Raw genomic sequence first — 23829 nt, forward strand, 5'->3', positions numbered from 1 at the left:
ATCCACCACATTCCTGACTTGTGCCTTGTAGTTGGCGGACAGGCTTTGGGGGGTCAGGAGGTGAGTTACTTGTCACAGGATTCCAAGCCTCTGATCTGCTCTTGTAGCCACAGTGTTTATATGGCTAGTCCAGTTCAGTTTCTGGTCAATGCTAACCCCTAGGATAAAAACAAAAAACTGCGGATGCTGGAAATCCAAAACAAAAACAGAATTACCTGGAAAAACTCAGCAGGTCTGGCAGAATTACCTGGAATTCTGCCAGACCTGCTGAGTTTTTCCAGGTAATTCTCCCCTAGGATGTTGATAGTGGGGGATTCAGTGATGAAAATGCCATTGAATGTCAAGGGGCGATGGTTAGATTCTCTCTTGTTGGAGATAGTCACTGCCTAGTACTTACATGGTGCGAATGTTATATGCCACTTGTCGGCCCAACTTGGATATTGTCCAGGTCTTGCTGCATTTGACATGGACACCTCAGAAATTTCTGAGTCACCGTGAATGGTGCTGAACGTTGTGCGATCATCAGCGAACATCCCCATTTCTGACCTTATGATGGAGGAAGGTCAATGATGAAGCAGCTGAAGACTCTTGGGCTTAGGAGACTGCCCTGATGCTGACTCCTGAGTTGAGAGGGACTGCCCTTGACATCAAGGTTGCATTTGACCGAGTGTGGCATCAAGGAGTCCTAGCAACTGGAGTCAATGGGAATCAGGGGGAAAACTCTTCACTGGTTGGAGTCATACCTAGTACAAAGGAAGATGGTTGTGATTGTTGGAGGCCAGTCATCTCAGTTCCAGGACATCACTGCAGGAGTTCCTGAGGATAGGGTCCTTCACCCAATCATCTTCAGCTGCCAGGCCATGAGGTTGCAGATTGTGATCGAGTACAATTCTGCTGCTGCTGATGGCCCACAGCACCACATGGATGCCCAGTCTTGAGTTGCTATATCTATCTGAAAACTATCCCATTCAGCACGGTGATAGTGCTGCACAACACGATGGAGGGTATCCTCCATGTGAAAATGGGACTTCGTCTCCGCAAAGACTGTACGGTGATTACTCCTATTGATACTGTCATGGACAGATGCATCTGCAGCAGGCAGGTTGGTGAGGATGAGGTCAAGTACATTTTTCCCTTTTGCTGGTTCCCTCGCCACCTGCCACTGACCCAATTTAGCAGCTATATCCTTTTTAGAACTCGGCCAGTTCAGTCTGCGGTTGCGCTACCGAGCCACTCTTGGTGATGGACATTGAAGTCCCCCACCCAGAGTACATTCTGCACCCTTGCTACCCTCAGTGTTTCCTCCAAGTGGTGTTCCACATGGAGGAGGACTGATTCATCAGCTGAGGTGGAGGCTGGGGGAATGGTGGGGTGGTACGCGGGATTCAGCAGGAGGTTTCCTTGCCCACGCGGTTCAGGATGCCACCAAGGTTCAACAAAGCAGAAGAGAGGACAATGAAAATTAAGAAGCAGTGACTGGTGATGACAAGCTTGAGATTTAAAAGGCTACAGGTTTAACAGGGTGAAGAAAACGTCTTTGGTTGGGGAGGAGGGTTGCTAAAATTGTCCTCTAACAGATTTTAAAAGCCTAGTGTCACTTTGACAGTTTTATATGTAAGCAAATATTTCATATTTTCAATAATTGAAAAGAATTGGAGATTGCCTTCATGTAATATTCAGAAAAAGCTTCTTTGAATCTTAATATTTTTTGAGCCTGAATAACCGGAAAGTGCTTTTGTATTGTATTATCTTACATTACTTACTAACTCAAATTTGAAGTCCGGTTCTTGAATTTCATTATTTTTGTAAATATACATTGGAATCAAAAGCAGTCATTGGCATTTTGGCAGTAAAAAATAATGTATGTTTGATGACTCAATTTTGAAAACACCAATTTATTCGTCTCTGGTAATAGCTCATAGAAAATGTTAAATTGGTTTTGAGCACTTTGCTGTATGGTATGTTGTTCATGTGTTTGAAGAAAGAAAATCAGACAGAGGAAGAATGATGATGGTGATGACGTTGTTGATGATTAAAATTCAGTGAGATCGTTGGCGCAAAAAGCAAAATAGATTAACCAAAAGCGTAAAATGTCACATTTTTCCTTCATTTTTTATTATTGGAAAGTGAGTGCCTGTGAAATAACTTACAGGAAAAGTGAAGTTGCTTTATTTTTTTTTTGGTTGTCATTTAGTTTCTTTACTTTTACAGGTAGAAATTCAATTATGCATTCCCAATACCTGCACTTTTTTAATGTGGATTGGTATTGTATAAAAAGTGCAATGTAATGCAATCAATTTTTCATAGACTCGGGGTTGGGGAAACTCTGAAATTTCAATAGTTTTACTGGATGTAAAAACTTAGGGAGAGGAGATGGTAGGAATGGGAGGTGGAGTTTCCACCACATTTAAATTATGTCCTAAACTCTGCCATTAGTAAGAGAGAGTGTAAGGTGCACCTGCCCTAATTCTACATTTGATGGGTTCACACCAGAATGATGTCTCGCATTTCATCATTTCCACCCTAGGATATACCAACCTAACCTATACAACTATAAAGCAATGCCAACTTAAAATAATGATTGAGGAAGGCTAATATTGGGACCTTAAATGTGTACTGTGTGTTTCGTTGTACTGTCAGATAGTGAGTTTGGCCTTTGACCCAAATTTTAATTTGTTCTTTATTTTTCAGTTTCCTAGCTTTATTTAGAAGTTTCCCTCAAGATTCTTTCTTTTTTAACATGAAATGAAAGATTTCAAAATCTATTTCCCTACATGGGGATTCCCTTGCATGGTTTATTTGCGAAACAGGTGACTGGGGAAGCCAAGGAAGCAGTGCCACAGGGATTGAGACCATTTTACAGACACCCAGCTACTTGGATGTATAGTCCCAGAAGGTAATTCAACACATTTCTAGCTGCTGTACTGGATACATTGCACTAGTTACCAGCAGGATAAGAATGCTCTTATGAGGTCTGACAGCATCTGTAGAGATGAATACAGTTAACGTTTCGAGCCTGTACGACTCTTCATCAGAACAGATGTTCTGTTCTGATGAAGAATCATACGGACTCAAAACATTAACTGTATTCCTCCCCGCAGATGCTGTCAGACCTGCTGAGTTTTTCCAGCTATTTTTGGTTTTTTTTTCGGATTTCCAGCATCCGCAGTATTTTGCTTTTATCTTAATGTTCTTATGAGTTTAGTCCATGATATTTGGTGGGGTCAGTTTTGGGGTCATAAGTCCTGCCCTGCCCCATGTACAGTAATGGATTGCAGGATTCTGAATTTCACAGCTGCATTCTTGAACCAATAGGATTTGTGTTTTCTGGATGTAATGTACATGGTAAAATTTACTACCTCTGCAGCCTTGATGTTTGGCTTCAGCAAAGGAAACCGTCAAGGTTATGCACCTGAGAGACCATCAAGGAATCAAGCCAGCAGCATTTAGTTTTTTCAATATATTCCAATTTTTAAATGGAAACACAGGCGTCTTGCCTACATTTGCTGGGAACTTGACTTGGTAATTTAAATAGATCAACTAGAATCTAAGAAACTCACTCTATCAAACCACATGCAGGGAAGCTTGTACTTATGTGCCATTTTCCTTCATGACCTTGCTCCATTATTGAGGATAACCAAGCTTGCACTGTATTTAAGTTTTATTTTTTCTGGCAGTGCTGCTAAGATGCCTGACTAATGGCACTGATAACAACATGGGCTGTTTGAATAATACCTCTTAAATTATATTGGCACAGAGTTTGTGGTCAGTGGTGAAGCAAGGTGCTTGTCACCGATCTTGAAGAAAGCTACACACAAAAATTGAACCATCTCTATGGTATGGATTTCCTTTCCCATCAGCATTTTAAGTCTACCGCCAAGTTGAAGGGAAGCCTTACAACAACTTGATGTCAGCAAGCAGGTATGTGTTGGGAGGGCGTTGGTTATAGAACGGTGTGTCTTAAGGAAGTCTTTGTAGTCTTCAGTAGGTCAACTGTAAGTCTTTATTAACTACTGCTCAACACCTCACTGACCATTGGGTCTGGGCCATGTGCCTTCTTACATCACTGTGTGGGTGATAGTGTACTTAGTCCCACATTAACCCTGTATGTGCCAGATCCTTCTGTTACAGTAAGGATCTAATCTCTCAGCTCTCTTCGTTGGCTCCTTCCACCTATGTAAGATGATAAAGTACTCACCAACAAAAGTATTCAGATGTACCACTGGTTTGAACACTACTGTGAGCTGTTCTCCTGCAAGATGGAGTTGACGCTCTTCCGCAGCTTCTGTCATGGTTGAGTTAGATGAAGAACCCTCATCTCTTGAGCTCAAAAAATATCAATGATTGCTTAGCAAGAAGAAAGATAATCGACAAGGATGGAATTCCTGTTGAACTGATCAAGCATAAAAAGTCTAATCTACTGCCACACCATTATGACTTCCCCCTTCTCTGTTGGAAAGTAGGATCCATTCCACATGACACATGATGCAAAATCACCACGTTACATAAAAACAATTGCGACAGAGGAGATTGCAACAGCTGCAGGGGCATCTCACTCCTTAGCATCACTGGGGATGACCTTCGCTAGGGCCATACTCAAACGACTCTATCTGCTTGCAGACTGAACAAATCCAGAAGCACAGTGCGGTTTCCGTGCTCACCGACCTATAGTAGACTTGATCTTCTCCATATGACAGCTACAAGAGAAGTATAGGGAACAGGATATATACCTCTTTACCTTAATTTCATACATATGGGAATTCAAAAACTTCAGAGGCTTCCCCATGAAGACCTCATCTGTACGAATGAGAAGTTTGTGCAGGGGATCACAGTTCAGGTGTCAATCAGGTCAAAAGACTTGTGCAAAATGTGTAGAAGGGGATTGAGTTGCAAAACCCATGATTTTTTAGTTTGTTGCTTACACTATTCCACACCAAAAGTACTTTTGTTAGAATGTCCAGGCTTACATGTGTAAACGTGATTATTAAAAATTCTGAATCTGTTGCCAAACCTAACTGTACAGAGTTACTTTGTGAAAGGAATATTTGAACATTTTAGGAAGGTAGTTGTTTCTGTTCAAAGCAAAAATTCAGAAACTGTACATTTTACTCTGCATCTGGAACATCAAAATTTTCCACAGAGGTCAAGTGTTGGAAACCACTGAAATTTAATAAAGTGATTACAGTATCACTTTTTCTATGACCTCACATCATCCTAATTCTTCAATGTTATATCTGGAACTCCCTCTATTAAACCCCTCTACCATTCCTCATCTCTCTCCATCTTTTAAGAACCCTCTGGTAACTTAGCTTTTTGGCTGAGCTTTTGTCACACCTCCTAATTGCCCCACCCACCGTCGGTGGTGTATTTCCTTCCCCATTCATGTTTTTTTTTTCTCCAAGAAGCACTTTGGACATTTCCTATGTTAACAGTTGTTGACTGGCTGTTTCTCGGACTAAGAATTCTTCATTTTTGAATGTATTTTTTTAATCAACTTTGGAGACAAAAGCCCTAGGTGAGTCCAGCAACCGCATAAAGAGAATGCAATACAAGATCCCCATATTGTTAATGCAGCCAGTTCAATTTTGTAAAATTACAGTAAAGACTGAACCTCCAGCGTAGAATGCATTATTACACAAATAATAAAAATTAAACCTGCGAGAATGCTGTTCAAGTCTGCCAAATGAATATTAGAATGTTCTATAGAAGACTATAATCTAGTCATGTACTGACTATTAATATCTCACACTTTATCTCAAACAATATAAAAGAGAAACAGTGATTCTCTGAGAGTTTGGCCCAGGCCTTGTCAACCATGGGGCTGCAATGATCCACAGAACCATTGAGATAGATTAGTGAAACTCAGAACAGCAGAATTTAGGTTGAGAATGGGATGATCATTTTAAACAAGATTAATTCAAGCTTTTAGATCAATTAAAATAAAGTTTAAAAGGAGTCTTGGGATTTGGACCCCATTTGTGAAGCTGCAGGAAAGGCTTATTAATTACTGAATTTATCTAATGAATGAGTTAAATTTACAAAACTTTGAAAAAAAATCCGATATACCAAAAAACCTCAGAGTAGAGTTATTAAAAGATTGAAAATGCCTGCCTCTAGCAGGTCATTAGTTAGTGATGCCCTGAGACTAATGACTGACTTGGGAGTGTTATATCATTGATTGTTGTCAGCATACGACTAGTTTTTCAGAGATCTTAGTGAACTTTTCTTTAAATTCCTGGGAAAACTTAATTGGTCACGTGCACCCCATACAACAACCAGACTGAACAAAAAGGGGCCTGCACTGAAGATTTCGATTGACTTTGGGACAGCACATAAAAGGGTGGACGGATACAAACTGATAGCAAACAGGTGGATTGTTTTCTTTATAGCCACTTTGAAGCACACAACAAACATTGAGTAATCGACAAAGACACTTCACTCTTTTCTGATGAATAATATGAATCAGAAACATTAAATTAGCTTAAATTCATTTCAGTTTTGAACTGGCAATTCCAGTTTGTAAAACTTTGATAGTATTTTGTTACTTTAAGAAACTTTAGTTTTACATTTGAATTTTAACAAAAATTGTAGTCCTATCTTGAGCTATTTTTCATTTATTATGAATATGTCTAGCCAATATTAATCGTTTTCAGTACACACACTACTGAACAAATCAAATTTTTGTTCAGAAGCCTTCACAAATATTGTACTGTTGATTTTTGTTTAAGGAAGGCACATCACATAACAAAACAGATCGTCATCAGTCTTTTCCAGCTCTCTGAAAAATAAAATTAAATATAAACATTCATTTTGGTAGTATGGAACTTGAATAAAGCTGAAAAGAGAGACATGTCGATGAAGCTTTTCATCCTACACTCATCAGGATAAGTGCAAGAATGTCAAATTTCAAACAGTCAAAACAATTTATGCAACAGGAGAAAAGGCTGATTGGTTGGTAAGTTGACCCTGATTGGCCAAGTTGTTGCCATAGAGAAGCCAATAGGGAACTATAGGCTTCTCAAGCTCCCACGTAATTCAATAAATGCAAAGCTTGAACATAATCCATTTGTTCGCAGAGAACGGGTCCCTGTGTATGAATGTATGCCGCTTCTAGCACATGTAAATGAGCTAACGTTAGGAGCTCGACTGATTATCTTAAATTGGTTCTTAGCACACTCAGGATTGTTCAGCAAGTGCTGCATACCCAATCACAGAATCACAATCAAACAGCAGATGTTTTGTTTGCAGTTTTGCAAGCATAGCCGGTTGAGAATGGTCTGTACCCTGCCTATTACGAACAACCGGAGGAACTTGCTGTTTGATTGGATCAGCTGGGGCAAATAGCCTACGTACCTGGCATCACAATTCAATGTCGCTGATCACTTTTATTTGCCATTTCCTTTTTCATCACTTAAAACACATGTTCTTTAGCTGAGTTGATCTACATTTGATCACATTGAAAATATATATTTTGGGTTTTTCTACACAGATTACAATAGCTATAGGGACGTAACTTCCAAGGTCCAGGGCAGTGTAACTGGGAGCTACCCCAAAGCTGGGGAAACCCCCTTCTACGACCCCCCCGGAAGTTCCCAGGTAAGGTTTGCTTTGTACAGGAAGTGCAAACTTCCGATGAGCAATTGCCCTGCATTGGGAACCATCTGAAAATGCGACTTAAATCACCAAACTTCAGATGGTTCTGACTGTGTTACATCAATAGTCACCCAGAAAAACTTAGAAGAATTAAAACCACTCCTGGTTTCTGAGTAACTATTGTACAGACTCACGCCAACCCCCAATTCCGACTCCTCCCACACCCCGAATACCTAGGGGACACCCCTCACCCGACTAACCTACCACGGGACTCTGTTAGCCCCCTACAACCAGCCCTACAACCAGCCTCCCCCACCCCTGAGTACCCCCACCCCTGAGTACCCCAACCCCATGGACTCCCTCGTCACCGCCCCACAGGACTCCCCCACCCCAACACCCCCGCCCTTCCAATGGGACACCCCTTCAGGACTTTCCCCAATCCCCGACTGCACCCCCAGGCCCAATCCAGTTTGACCTCCCCACCCCGCACCCTTTAAACCTATCTGATATATGGCAGCCGGTGCTGTGAAATAAGGGGGCATGGCCTCCTTTCATAGGTTCTGAGTCCCTTGATCGAAGGTCCCGGGAATGCGCTGCCCTGCAATTGGAAAGAGTTCAAGGTAAAGAAATAGGAACGGAATGGCAATCTGAGTCTGACTGCCACTCCATGGAAGTTCAGCCCCATAGAAATTAGGGAAACAAGGAGCTCAGTCACATGGTTGGCTGAGATAATTAATAATTAAAACTTGCATGAAAGTAGAATAACACACTGAATTTTTAAAAAGTGGCTGAGAGGGCAACTCCTTATTGATGTGCCATCCCAGTTACTTACCTTGTACTGCAGGCGGACCCTGAAGCAAGAAGATCTCTGGTTGGTTCTCCAGCTTAGCGAGCCCACCCACCAGCCTTAAATGGACAGGAGACCCAACTCCAAGATAATTAAAATCTCACTAACATGAAAATCCTACCTTTAATCATCCTCCCCCCACCACACGCCCCAGGATGAGTTTCTGACCTGAAAACAAACTGGGACCTGCTTCCCGCCCCCGTGGCAAAGTTTACAATCCAAACCCAGATTTTCATTCCTGGGTTGGGTACACAGAGACGGGAATCCTCCCATCTTTAAACACTACCTTTAAAAATGGCCGCCCACAGGTAAAAATTTCATTCCATGGTGGGGGTTGGTAGGTGGGGGCGGGTGGGGGGGGGGGGGCGGTGGTTGCTGGATTGGAAATCAGGCCCACTGCCCCGGAATGGGTGCACAGGCAGGCTGGGCTGAAGGCCTCTGTGCTCCAGCACTGTGATGAATCAATTTTTTTTTTAAATGAACGGTTCCCAAGCCCTCACCCCGCACTCCCATCACCCCTGCTCATACTCCCCATGTCCCTTCCATGCAACCTATGCCAACCCATGCCCGTCCACCCACCCCCATGGTTCCTCATGCCCCCTATGCCAACCTATGCTTCTCCACCCACTGCCCATGGCCACTCATGATCCCTATGCCCCCACCCACCATCCTTTGCCCTTACTCCATCCATGCCAACTCACCTAGTATCCTTTGACAGTTCCCTGACAGCTTCACAGTTACTTGACCGTTCCTTGACAGCTTGACAGTTCCAATGAGTTTATGCACTTTTTACACACATTCATGTTTACTTTTAACAACCCCAAAGGGTGCCTTACCTCCCCCAAAGGTGTCTCGGGACCAGGTCTAAATGGGGTACCTTACCTCCATAGGGGTACCCTGGCTATCCAAATTAAAACACCAAGTTCAGATCTCCTCTTACCTGATCTAATCTGCACACTCCAGGGGCAGAATTTTGCCCTTGATGGGCGGGTGGGCCACTGGCTCGGCGGCGGGCGGGCAGCCAATCGCCACCGCTGACATGGGCCCCACCGCCATTTTAAGTGGGCGGGCCAATTAAGGCCCGCCCAGCGGGAAGCGCAATGCGCTTCCTGTGCAGGGGGTGGAGGGATTCCCCAACTGTCGGAGTGCGCTCTTTCGCGCATGCGCATGAAAGAGCACACATCTCCCTGAGGCAAAGTGCTGCCTCAGGGAGATTGCTGAAAGGCTGGCAAATATAAAAAATAGAACAATAAAAAATTCATTAACATGTCCCCCTCATGTGAAAACATCACACGAGATGGGACATGTTAATGAAATAAACAAAAACTTTATTAAACTTTTTAAAAACTGCTATCAAACCTCATCCCGCCACTGGATGAGGTTTGTAAAAAAATCACCTACCTGCCTGCCCGTTGGGCCCGTGCGCCGAGCTGAAGTTCGCACGGGCCCCTCAAAATTGTTGATGATTGGCAAGTTAAGGGCCTTAACAAGGCCTTTAATTAATGGTGGGCACGCATCCCACTGCATAGCACGCCCACCGAGTGAAATATCGCGATGCTGTGCGCTGACGTCGGGACGCTCGCGTGCAACATTTTAAGCGCTGGCGTGCGGGCTCCGCAACCCGCACGCCAGCCAGAAGATTCTGCCCCAGGTTTCACAGTCCTGGCCTACCAGAATCCCACTTCAGTGAAGGCAGCTGGTGATTTAAATAGCCAGCTGCCTCCATAAACGCACATTTACGGATCCCAGCGCAACTCCACATCCGCTCCCATGAAAATGGAACATGCAGTGTTCGGAGGTGAGTCTTAGAATTTCTGGCTATTTCGGGGATTTTCGCCATGAAGGAGAGCCTCTACTTCGTGGCGAAAATCAGAGCCAAACTTTTCTATCACAAATATTCCCTTGTAACGGACTCTTCATAATTTAACCAGCAGCTTGCCTCAGTTGGTAGCATTCTTTCTTGTGAATCTGAAGCTTGTGGGTTCAAAACCCACTCCAGAACTTGAGTATTGAAGCTAGGCTGACAGGACAGTGCAGTCAATGGGCGCTGCATTGCCAGTGTGCCGTTTTTTTGATGAGATGATGAACTGACGCCTTGCCTGTTTCAGATGGATGTGAAAGTTCTGACAGGATTGTATTTACTGTCTTTTGGAATAGGTAGGAGAACTGTTTGTTGCCATTGCACGTGACCGCTGGTGCTATATATAACTAAAGAATAATTGTTTGACCCGTGGCATACTGCATGCACAAGGTTGCAGAGTTTTGATTTGCATGAGACTTGGTCTGCTTTTTGAAACTGCTTCTCTACATGACTACAAGGCTAAAGTGTTGAGTTCTCTGTCATTGTTTTCAATATCTCCAGGCTGGTCGCATATTAAAATACTTGTAATTATCGACATACTATAGCCTAGATTTTCTGATCAATGCTATTCTAACACCAGCAATGACCCATTTATTTCCATCAGGTTAAAGTTGTGTTAAAATAATGACAATCAGTAAAATTAGATTTCTGTGGCTTCATTTACAAGGTGTCATTTGCAACGTGTTGCTCCCCATGGCAACTGGTGGTTGCAGGAGGGACATAGGAGGGAATGTCATGGGAATGTATACCATGATTTTCTGCTTATTCAAATTCATGGAATATGGATCATAATTTCACTTTGATGTTCTTTTTAATAAATTCGAAAAGAACATTCAGTATACAGCTGGCAGTTTGTAGCATTCTCATTGATTGCTGATTTAATACTTTTTAATTGGGGATTTGCTGTTCCAATTTCAGATTTATATAAAGTGAAGATTGAAAGAAAATGGTTCCTTTGCCATGGTTCTTCACGTGGTTGACCATGGGACTCAAAGTAGTTACCTTGACAACACTAAGTTTAGCCCAGGATCCTGAAGGTAAGATGACTTTTTCTCAATTAGGAGGAAAATAAGAGTATGGAGAAGTTAAATATATATTAAATATCTTTAACTTTAAGCATTCAAGTTTGCTTAGAATTAAAATGTTAAACTTTATTTCATAGTATTAAGCAATTAATTTATTTTAATTGATTTATCGTTTTATTCCCTTTGTTGCATTTCAAAGTAAAATATTAGTTTGTTTTTGAAATAATTATGCAACACATAATGCAACAAATGATTGTGTAAGCTGAACAGCAAGCATGCTGAAAGATGGGCTGTAACTTCTGAGCTCCCAAGCGTCAGATTGGGGGGGGAGGGGGTACCCCAAAGATGCGCTGAGGAATCCCTCTTGGAACTTCACAGGTAAGCATTTGCATGGCAATTGCCCAGAAGTGCACACTTCGCCTGGGCAATTGCCCTGCACTGGGAACCATCTGAAAATGCGATTTAAAACGCAAACTTCGGATGGTTCCGACACCAATAGTTACCCAGAAAAAGTTAGAACAATTAAAACCTCTTCTAACTTCTGGGTAACATTTGTAAAGATCCAGATCGATCCCCATATGGGACTCACCCAACACCCCTACCCCTGACTAACCACCCCCCTCTCACGTTATTCCCCATGCCCCGACCCCCCATGCGATTCCCCCACCCAAACGGGACTCCTGACACCCCCCCCCCCCCCCCCCCGACCCCCTCACAGGCCCAACTCTCACCCTGACCCAACTGGCCCCCCAACCCTCTGAGGGGTCTGACCATACTCCCATTCCCCTGATGTCTGACCGCACCCCCCCCCCCCCAGCCCCCAACCTCCTATCGCCCCGCATCTGCGACCCACCCCCCTGAAATTCCAACCCCCAACCCCACACCCGACCTCTGAACACACCCACCCCATAAATCCTATCCATTTACCTTACCCGGCCTGTCAATTTCAATTGGACCTTTAAACTTACTTGCTTTATGGCTTTAGTGCCGTAAAAAAGGGGGTGTCTCCTCCTTCAATTCGACGGTGTTGGACTGCGCTTGACTTCAGAGACAGTTGTGCTGCCTGGACCTTCCCCGGCTTGAGTTGGAAGGCCAGGTGAGACAGGCAGGGAAGAAATTTAGCTTAGGTAAGCGGGCACAGAGTGGCAATCCGACGCTGATTGCCATTCCAAGGAAGTTACAGCCCATAATCTGAGAAAAGAGACAGATTTAATTGTTGTGGCGATGTGCCCGTCCATCGGCTAGAGAGTTGGTGGCAACACCACTGCAGCCATTTCTGGGAGCCCTGAAGGGATTAAATCCCATTGGGATTTCCTGGTCCTGCAGAGAGCAGCTGGCCAATCAGAGGCTAGCATCTCTCCAGTACAAGCAGCGCCACAGTACACAGTGGCCACTGCTGGTACTGAAGTAGGCCTCAGCTCATCATTGATGCCCTGGAATGCAGATAAGTGGGGCTGCATTGCCTCGGCCAGTCCAGCATGTCCTGTAAGGTGGGAAGGAGGGGAGTTGGTGTAAAGGGCAGGGGGTGTCTTCCTACAGGGGCAGCCCTTGCTGCCAGAAGGTCCCTTTGTTGGGCACAGGATGCCTGGGAAGGAGGGATGCCCCTACCAGGCCACAGGCATACTCCCCAGGGTTTACCTAGCAGTTTACCCACATGATATAGCCCCTGCCTGCTGCTGGTTGAATACCAGTGGTGGCAGCATGAGACCTTTAGGTGGCGCCTTAAGAGCCTCAATTGGCCTCCGAGTGGGAAGACCATCCTCAAATCTTCCCATCCCAGACTTAATTGGGGTGGGGGATCGGGAAAGTGTCATGCTCTCTACCCAAGTCTTCCAGACAGATTATATGGCCCCCCCTGCCTCCTGGGTGGTGGGAAGCATTACATTCTGCGTGCCATCTTCAGTGAAGGGGAAAAACAGCAAAAACAAACCAATCATAGGAATAAACATAATGGGGTTCTGATTGCAGATAGAAACTTTGGTTTTAATTAACAGAATTATTCACTTAAGTATTCACCAGAGTGGAGTTGACATTAGTTTTCACTCATTTGGCTATTTTTCATCACCACATAAATCAATTTGAAAAAAAAATCTCCCTCCTGCTTAATCTCTTATTATAAATCAGTGATAATTTAGTGGCAGAAATATATTCCAAATATAGCTGAAAACTTCAATTACAGTTATTTCTCATGCTTTTAACGTTTCACAAACAGGGGATTATAGTCACTTCACTGTAGTTGGCAAAAGGAATGGGGCATTGTCCCCTTAAAGATTAAACACTAAGCTCCAAGTGGTTTTCCCCAATTCCTGTGCCCTAGAAATGCTGTTCTCTGTTATTAGTCATTATTCTTTTCCTTATAGTTCTTCTGAAATTTTGGGAAGGTATTTCTGGGTTTACAACTTGTCATATTTATTGAGAAAATGCGCCATCTCCATTCCCTTTATTTTTTCCCATGATTTCTCATTTATATTATATACTAATCTAAGGCATCAGGCAATTCTGCGTTACTTCAGGACACCATTCCTTTCATGAACTTTGCTCTTGATTACCTCAAGCATGTTTAAATTAATGTTCATACACAGGTTTTACGCACACTTTCAGCAGATTTTATTGTCACTGATGTTACTTCCCAAGCTGCTATAACAAGTTTCTAGCATTTTTTTTGACACTACTTTCAGGAACATGCATGATATGCACAATTGTCTTGGAAAATTTTGTGAATTGATGACCAGTTTTCAGGTGGTGCTAATTGTTCTTCCTCTGTGATCCTCTAAAGTTTCAATGTTAGGTAAGATCGCGAAGCCCTTTTTTTAACTAAAATCAAGAATGTCACCATTCCAGGGCAAAAAGATTTCAGCTGCCATAACTAGCCCTTTAATCAAGCTAACAATCTGCACATTTCATGTGGCTGAGAGTAAGGTATTAGAGTGGCCCGTGGGCTGATACTTTTTAAAATTTGTTCTTGGGATGTGAGGGTCGCTGGCTAGACCAGCATTTATTGCCCGTTCCCTAATTGCCCTTGAGAAGATGGTGGTGAGCTGCCTTCTTGAACCACTGCAGTCCCTGTGGTGTAGGTACACCTACAGTGCTGTTAGGGAGGAACCTCATCTCTTTCACATCGGAGAAATTGAGAATTCAAAGTCATTAAAGTGTAGTCTTCACACTATTTAGGGCCACTTGAACCTGTCATTTGGGGTAAAATCTCCATGCCATATTGACCTCCAGCATGGAAGTTTCAAGAGGTACTATTCTCTGAGTACTGATTAAGGCCGTGGTACAAGTACTAGTTTATTTGATGCTGTGGCTTCAGTTGAAACCACAATCAGTTTTGAGGATGGTCTTGTTACCCCCCCCCACAGATACAGCATGAAAGTATTAGTGTTTCTCAGTTTCTCACAATGACTTCATGGGACTTCATGGAACATCAAGAACTAGAAGGCACAGATTCAAAATAATTGGCAAAAGGAGCAAATGTGATTTGAGGAAAAAATTTTTCACCCAGAGGGTGGTTGGAGTCTGGAACAAATTTCCTGAAAGGGTGGTGGAGGCAGATTCGATTGAGGTATTCAAAAGGGAATTGGATTGCTACCTGGGAAGAGAGAATGTGCAAGGTTACGGGGATAAGGCAGCAGAATGGGGCTAGGTGGAATGTCTTTCAGAGAGCCAGTGCAGACTCTATGGGCTGAATGGCCGCCTTCTGCACTATAAAGTTACTGTGATACCATGACTTGTTTCAGATGACAACTGACCTGCATTTACACCTTTTCACAAAAATCTTCAAGGCAATGCAGTATGTTTTAATTACAAAACAAATGCACTGGCTATATTATTCAACACCTTGCTTTGTCATATGCTGGACCAATTTCATTTATCAAAACAAAGAGCAGTAGCATCTATGCAGTGAAAAGGCAGAAGGGGCTTGAGGGTGGTGCAAGATTTCAGCTCAAAATCTTACCTCTATTCAAACAATGTCTTGTGAAATCCTTCTTTTTGGCTGATGGAATAATCTGTTGTGTGTGAAGGATGGAACTAAATCAAAGAATGAGGAGGATCATATAAAAGATTAGTAATTCGCTTTATAGCTTAAAATCCTTCATGGAATGATATATATATATATACATATAACTTGTTGATGTGTAGAATTAAAACTTTGGATTTATAGTTCAAACCAAACACCTTTGTGAGATGGCACATACTGTTTATTTTTTTATGATTATATATTTCCTTTTACTTTGCAACTGCTGTGCTCTGTTGGAGGTGTGGAAAATTTAGCATACTTTGTTCTTTTTATGACCTTATTACTGTCAGTTCATTAACATCTAATTGAACTCTGCATGCTGCTTTTTTTCTAGATGATTTCTTTGACGCTCATGGTATGTACATGGCTATTTTTTTTTCTTCTGCTTTTGATCCTTCTGCATATGTGCATTACTATAGATTTGACCTGTAGGATATACTTTGTTGGCACTCTAAATAAAACATGGACATGCATTGTAATTGTTGCATTGTTGGTACTTAATGACAATCAAGTTTTATAGTTTATGTTCATGGCACTGTAAATGAATGCGTGAGCTAATTGTTTACTCATATTTTTAAAATTTGAAACCAAATCATTTCTGAGGATTTATATAATATTTAACCATTATTTGAAAATTGATTAGTGGAAGGCAAGTCAAATGAATCAGCATAATTTGTACAAAATTTAATTATATAAAGTAGAAAGTTGTACCTTGTATTTTTTTATCATATAAATAATGGTTTATTCTACCAAGGGAGGAGAGCTTTTTACTTTTCTTCAATTAAATGTGTGCATTGCATTTGATAATAATCAGTTGGTTAATTCAGAGCTCTAGCTATTCTTTTTAACAGTTTTCAATTAGAAGAAACATTGTTTTCTGGGGAGCCTCCCAAATAATTAGTAGAAATGGTTTAATAGCTGCCTTCCCCAGTCAATATTTTGTACAGCAGTGTTTTGAAATGTTTATACGGCATTAACCTTTGATCAGGTCTTTATATCCATGATCTAATGCTATGATCATGTGGAAATGTGTGTGCATTTGTAGATATGTGTGTGTATATATATGCTTTTAATCTTGAGGATTACATTGAATAATAGTACTCTGGCTCTCCTGCAGTGGAGAGGGGACAGGAAATTCAAAGAACCAGACTTGCGCCATCTGATGCCACTTGCACATTTTCCGCAGGGATGACATCAGGTTTACAATATACCTACTCGAATAAAAGGGAATATATTATATGATATAAGTCCCATGACTTGCAGGCTAGCAATGGTGGCTGTGTTACTGGCATCCAGGATTGCTAAGGGAGCAGGGGAAGAAGGTTAAATCTGAAAGAGTCAACTTGCAGTCAATTGGTGCTGAGGGCCTACCAGAATAGTGTTAACTTTCAACCTGGGAAATGGGCTGGGATGAGGGCTGCAGTGTTGGGCTTGCTTCATGTCAGCCTTTGGCTAACTAGGTCCTATGCTTTTGGATTTCATCGCTAAACCTCTCTGCCTCTCTATCTCTTTCTTTTTTAAGATGCTCCTTAAAACCTACCTCTTTAACTAAGATTTTGGTCACATGTGCTAAGATCTCCCATACAGCTCAGCTAATACTTCTGTGAAGCACCTTGGGATGTTCTTCTATGTTAATGCTGTTTTTTATATATATATATATATATATATATATATGCAAGTTATTGTTCTTATCATTTTATAAGGTTGGCTTGTATCTGATGATTTTTTAAATTAGTTTTTAGGATTCATCTTTTGTTAGAAGTTCCTTAGACAGACTTTTAATTATGGTAGGAGTTTGACTGTGTACTGCTTCAAATAATTCAATAAAGTTGATTAAGCATGACCTTTCCTTTTGAAATTCATGGTGACTATTCTTCATTATATTTGTTATAGATGTTTTTCGATTGCATCTTTGAAAAATGGTCTCATTATCTTTCCTGCCAGTGATAAGTTAGCTGGTCTTTTGTGCCCTGAATTTGTTATATCTCCCTTTACAGGAGATTATTTCCCTTATTTAGGAGACATGGAGGATGATTGTTGGGGTTAGGGAGCGGGCAAATTGGGTGACACTGCAGCTTACCTAACAACAACAGAAAGAGTAGCCAAAGGTAATGCTGTGGATGTAATTTACATGGACTTTCAAAAGGCACTGGATAAGGTACCGCATAGTAGGTTGATGATGAAGGTCAGAGTAGGAATAAGGAGGCCAACTGCTCCTTGGAAAATAAGTGTAAATGGGTAGAGGCTCGAAGGAGTCTGGAGTACAGATTCGCAAATCATTAAAAGTGACGGTGGAGGTCAATAAGGCTGTAAAAAGCAAAAACAAAGCACTTGGATGATTTTCTAGAGGAATAGTATTCAAAAACAGTGAAGCTATGTTAAATCTGCAAAAGAACATTGATTAGACCACCCTTAGAGTTTGGTTTGCATATTTTAAAAATGATATAGAAGCGAGAAAGTGCACAGGAGAAATATCATATCATCAAAAGGAGAATATAATTTGTGCATTCTCAGTTCTATCAGGAAAGATGGAACTTGTTTGTACTCATTCCCTAGGAAAGAGAAGACTGTGAGGTGAGCTAATAGTAGTCTTTAAAATTATGCAAGATTTCATAAGGTGGGGATAGATAAGGTATTTCCACACTTGGGAGGGCCCAAAACTGCAGACCTTATAAATCCACTAAGAAATTGAGGAGAACCTTATTTTCACCTGTCTATGGATAAATGTGAAATTTACTACAACATGCTGAGCTTAATTAGCATAGATGCATTTAAGGGGTAGCTAGGTAAAAACATGACGGAGAAAGGAGTAGAGGATATCTTGATAGTGGGGGAGGCTCATCAGCATAGACCTATTGGGCCGAATGGTCTCCTTAACAAAGAATCTAATTGCATTTGAAGCAGTTCAGTGAAGGTTCACTCGACTGATTCCTGGGATGAGGGGGGTTGTCTTATGAGGAACATTTGGGCAGGTTGGACCTGTATCCATTGGAGTTTAGAAGAATGAGAGGTGATTTAATTGAAACATATAAGTTCCTGAAGAGACTTGACAGGGTGGTTGCTGAGAAGAAGTTTCCCTCTGTCGGAAAGACTAGAATTAGGTGACACAGTTTAAAAGTAAGGGGTCTCCTATTTAAGATGGAGATGAGGATTTTCTTTTTTTTTTAAGGGTTGTTAGTCTGTGGAATTCTCTTCCCCAGAGAGCAGTGGAGGCAGGTTCATTGAATATTTTTTAGGGCTGTGTTTGATAGATTCTTGATTGACAAGGGAGTCAAGGGGTACAGGGGATAAATAGGAAGGTAGAGTTGAGGCCACAATCAGATCAGCCATGATCTTATCAAATGGCGGAGCAGGCTTGAGGGGCTGAATGGCCTATCCCTGCTTCTAATTTGAATGTTCATGTACGTGTGTATATGTGTGTGTATATGTACACATACATATATATAGTTGCATGTTCCGTTAGCAGCTAATTTATTTTGTGTTCTTGTGTGCAGAATTGATTCATCCTGATAAATTTATCAAAGTAAATTAATGATTTGTGAAAATGGAACAGGGTGTAAGTTGTCTTTGTTTTAAGTTGGTGTTTGCCTCTGGTTACAGTTCATAGAATAATCAAAACTGTTAAATACAACTGAAGAATAATTAAATCAGTGAATTTCACCCATAATCGATTAATGATGACTCAGAAACGTACCCTGTAAAGGTGGCCTAAATAACATAGGACAGGCTGAACACTGGAAATTGAGATGCTTCAAATATTTCTTGTAATACAGTTGAAGAATCATAGCTTATAAAACCAATAAGTGTGCAGTGCCCATTTTGACAGGAAGATTTAACTACAGTGGGGATGAATGACCTTTCCTAGGTTTGAAGGTGGCTTAGCCCACAGTACTCCCAGCACTATGCCCTTGCAATCTAAATTAATGGATAAATAGGCATTGATTTTCTGGATCTTGCATTCTATTTATTTTTACTTATAAGCTGTATTTAAATTATACTTCATTTAATAGTTGAAAGAAAACTAACCATGGTAAGTTGATCCATAGAAGTTTTACCCTGAAATCCAACGGTGGTTGTTTCATGTCTCGCTCTGGAGTTAGAGAGGTTACCCCAGGTTGCTGCTGGTCTCAGTAGTTTCCTCAGTGATTTTTGAAGGCTCCCTAAGCTAGGAGCTCCCAATTCTGACCCAATGTTTGTGTGGTGCCCATTTTGCCAAGGTGAGTGAAGGTCTACCGGCCTCCACAAGCATCTGTTGTGCCTGGTGGTGAGAATAAGCAAACAGATTAGGCCCCCAACGATCACCAAGATTCTTTCCATAAATTCTTTTTGGAGATTTCTCCCCTTGCTCAGGGGGCTTAGAGGATGATTGTCGGGGTTGGCGAGAGGGAAAGTTGAATGATACAGTAGAGCATGCCTTGGCTTTCTCCTAAGCTCCAAATGTTACCATGCTGGATGTTGTCTCTCTGAGCTACTTACACAACTTCTCATCTCAGTTTAGCATTACTTAATGCAGCCCTGTTTTTATGTATTTCCTCAGTGAAACACCTAATCTGGTCCACTCTGTAAATCTTTATATCAGGGACATGAATTGAGCAGGGATTCTCCCATTTGTCTACTGTAAGCATAGAACCATGGGGACTTCCGAAAACAGTATTTTTATTCCGCTCTCACATTCTACTCTGTCCTCATGTTTTCTCTTCACCCCCATCGCACCCCCCACCCCCAGTTTACTTCTCCTTAATCTTAATTTCTCTGTGCAATGCCATGGTAAGAGTATTCATGTATATTTTTATATATTTCTTTTCGTTTGAATTACGTGACTTGTGGTTTCTTTCTGAAGACTTGTAGCTAAGATAACAACCAAATAAAGTTTGCAGTTTATCTTTTTACTTTTGCCAACTTGCTTAAAGTTGAAGCTATATGCACATGCTTGAATCTTGGATTTTACCTAAGCATGTACTCAAGCCCCAAAATTTGTCACTCATTGAACCTCTCTCACATAAAAGGTAATTGAGGCAAGGTTGTTGATTGGCATCCATCATAGTTGATGTCTTTATCGTGGTTTACCATGGTGAAAGATGATCTTGGAATTTCTTTCTTAGACACCTCTGGCCGAACCGCAGCACTGCATTTTACAGGTGATGATTGAGGTTTTGGTGGATTACGTAGGGATCTGCTGCTTCACTCATCAATTTATACAAGCAATTAAGCAATGGGATACAGTGGTGGGTATCCCAATATGTTGTACTCTAACTCATTGTGATTCAGCTATAGACTTGACAGCTATTTATTGGAAAGTAGTGTCCCAGATATTGATGTATTTTGATATTTGGGGGTCCTAATGAATGCCAGCTTCAGTTTGAATACTTTTTTTGGGGATTGTGCCAACTGGTGAAGGTTCCAGATACAAAGCAAAAAACTGCGGATGCTGGAAATCCAAAACAAAAACAGAAACAGAAATACCTGGAAAAACTCAGCAAGTCTGGCAGCATCGGCGGAGGAGAGCACAGTTGATGTTTCGATTCCTCATGACCCTTCAACAGAACTAAGTCATGATAGATGAGGACTCGAAACGTCAACTGTGCTCTCCTCCGCCGATGCTGCCAGACCTGCTGAGTTTTTCCAGGTATTTCTGTTTCTGTTTTTGTTAAGGTTCCAGATACAGCAGGTTAAGTTTGTGATGTGCAATATATATGCTCATATAGTTCTCCTTTTAATGGTTTAGGGTTGGTCAGCGTGCAGTAGAAGGGGCTACCTTTGTCCATGTGTGAGTTCCAAGGCCAAGCTATAAAATTGTCAGGAAGTTAGCTATTGGCGATAGATAGCTAGGTTTGAAGGTGGGGGTGGGGGCACATTAAATCCAATGGAAAGCCTGTCCACCACCTGCCTATGCCTCACTGCAATTATACCAGTGGTGGGGGTAGCATCAGGCAGCTCGCTCACCAGTGAGCCAATTGATGCCCTTAATTAATACCCACTTAACAACCTAATTCCTTGGATGCCCAAGGACCATCTGATGTAATTTGTAACTGGGCACACCTATTTCAAAGAGTTGGGAGGTTGCCCAAATATGCAAATTGAGGCCCAAGACAACTTCCGGGATTTTATTTGCAATGTTCAGGTACAAATGAACAGAGCATGTGCCACATACACTCTGCCCATTTGTACCAGGTGGCGAGCTGTGTAACAAATGGCCCTTAAAGGGACTGCTGGAGTATTTTTTGGTATGAAATTTTGTGCAGCCTATGGTCCAATAAAAATATACTGCAGCCTACTGCTGGTTGAAGTCTTCATCTTGGCCAGGCCTTTGTAAAGGGTGTGCAATCTGCCTCACCAGAGTACCATCCAGAAGGTGAAGATGAAAATCTATAACTGTTCTGTCCAGACCAGTAGATAGTGTAAAGCTACTTTACCTCATTGAAATTATACCATTAGACAAGAGTCTAAGGTGGGAAAAATATTTCTTTCTACTATGCACTGTAAAAAGATTCCCTAGGATTCCTCAGGATTGATGCAGCACGAACTGTTCCATTGAGCTATGTCACTGACTTAACTGATTGGAATATAGAAATAGTTATTTTTTTGTTCCAGAGCACTTGATTACTTTTCAGCTCTTCAGAATTATCTTTGTATTGGTCTTTCATAAGGCAAAGAAAACTTACGATAGAATATTCATTTAAGAAGAAAAATTTGTACATTTCTTTTGACTTGAAATTTCCTTTGGAGATGCAGATATATATATTTTAAATAATGCCGTGAAATGTTAGTTATAGCCCATGAAAATAATGTTTATTTCTTTTTTGTATTTGCATTTGTAACTCTTGTTGGCTCTGATTAAAAATTTTATGTATCTTATTTCTTTCCTCCCAACAATGCCAATGGAAAGATATTGAAAATTTGAAAATCACATATTTTCTGTTATCTTTTTATTTGTACGTGGGATGTGAACATTGCTGGCAAAGCCAGCATTTATGTCTGTCTCTAATTAGCCTTGAGATGGTTTAAGATAAGCAAACCATAGCTTATGTAAAATAAGAGGTGTTATCAAGCTCTCTTGCTTGATCCAGTGCACATACAGCCGACGTGATGCTATTTGTCCCCACACCAGCTGGATTGACAGATTCTTTAGTGAGTCCATCATGTTTATCGCTATCTCCTGCGCAGCTTTTGAAAGGAATTTGTTTGCAAATGCATTACCCAACACAGAATTTGAACATCTCTATTTGTATTCAACCTCATTATCTCAGAATCCTGTATATTTATCAAGCAAAATTTTTTAAGGTGTTGATTGACACAGCGTTAGCTGAGCATAAATTCCACACACTACAACTCTGGGGAATAGGTGGGAAGTCAGAACTTCTAGCTGAAATTACTCTTTGCACTCTCCTCTGAACAGAGACATCTCCATTTTGTTAGTGTCATTTTGAGCATCGGATCCAGAGTCTGCATGCTGTTACAAGGCCAGAATTTTATATTCTGTGGATAGGCACATATAGTGCGAGGTGATGTTGGTCAAGCGTCCTGACTTCATCGTGCACTGGCGCGGTATCTCTCTCGGCGCACGCACGTAGCAGTTGGACTGCGCCTGCTGACAATTAAGCAGGCAATTAAGCCCATTAAGGAGGCAATTTAAAGCAATTTTTCGTGGCCCGTCCACTTTTACGGTTGGCGGATGGGCCAATCGGCCAGGCGGCCTTTACATTTTTGCTCAAACCTCGATCCAGGGCGGGATGAAATCTCCGTGGGGAAATAAAATAAAGAGAGATATCTGGGGACTGGTTTTTTATGAGGTATACTTTCGGGTGCTTGATTGTGCTGCATGGACATATTTTGCAGCATTTTTGTTGTTTTGTTCATTCTGTGGAGGTCTGAAGCTCCCTGAGGCGGCTGCCTGCCTTCAAGGAGCTCAGTGGAAGTGCTCACCAGCACCCACGGTGACATTTGTGCCCACCCTCTTGCCACCCCCACCGGCAGTGCTGAGCCTTTCTCAGTGCACATTTCACTCTGGCTGGCCGTTAATTGGCCAGCCAGCATGAAATTGCGGTCAGGGGCCCGTTTCATGTCTGTTCCCGGGCCTGCCGATCGCACAAGTCCAACAATTGAAAAGTTTAGGCCCAGGTGTAGCAATATCTATTAGCTGGAAAGATTATATTAAAGAATACATCTTTAGGGCTCAATTCAAAGAATCTGGAAAATGCCCAAGAAGGCTCAAATGACCTAGGCCAAATCTGCAAGACTGTAATTTTTATCATATAAGATAGCTCTGATGTTCTCATAGATATATCTGTTTAGTAACAACATATTTACATGTAAAGACAGCTTTTATTCATGAGACTCATCTTCTGGAATGTTGATATAAGTAAGTTAAAACACCGAGTTTGAAGGTCATGGAGGAGATGCAATGGCCTTTTCGCTGAGTTTTACAAGCTAGACCACTGTAAGGAAACTTATGAAGGCTTTAGACTAATGCCGCTGCGAACTAACT

The 23829-nt window shown here is 41.7% G+C and overlaps 1 protein-coding gene across 1 annotated transcript in view; it reads left to right on the forward strand.

The window, feature by feature from the left end:
- pcdh15b (protocadherin-related 15b) overlaps positions 1–23829 on the forward strand; it is a 1616824-nt gene that overhangs the window by 686913 nt on the left and 906082 nt on the right. Inside the window, exons 5-6 of the mRNA XM_078565941.1 lie at positions 11220–11338; positions 15679–15699. Of these exons, the coding sequence (XP_078422067.1) occupies positions 11248–11338; positions 15679–15699 (112 nt within the window). The 5' untranslated portion in view covers positions 11220–11247. The remainder of the gene's footprint in view (positions 1–11219; positions 11339–15678; positions 15700–23829) is intronic.

Source organism: Cetorhinus maximus, chromosome 20 (assembly GCF_964194155.1).
Source record: "Cetorhinus maximus chromosome 20, sCetMax3.hap1.1, whole genome shotgun sequence".
NCBI lineage: Eukaryota > Metazoa > Chordata > Chondrichthyes > Lamniformes > Cetorhinidae > Cetorhinus > Cetorhinus maximus.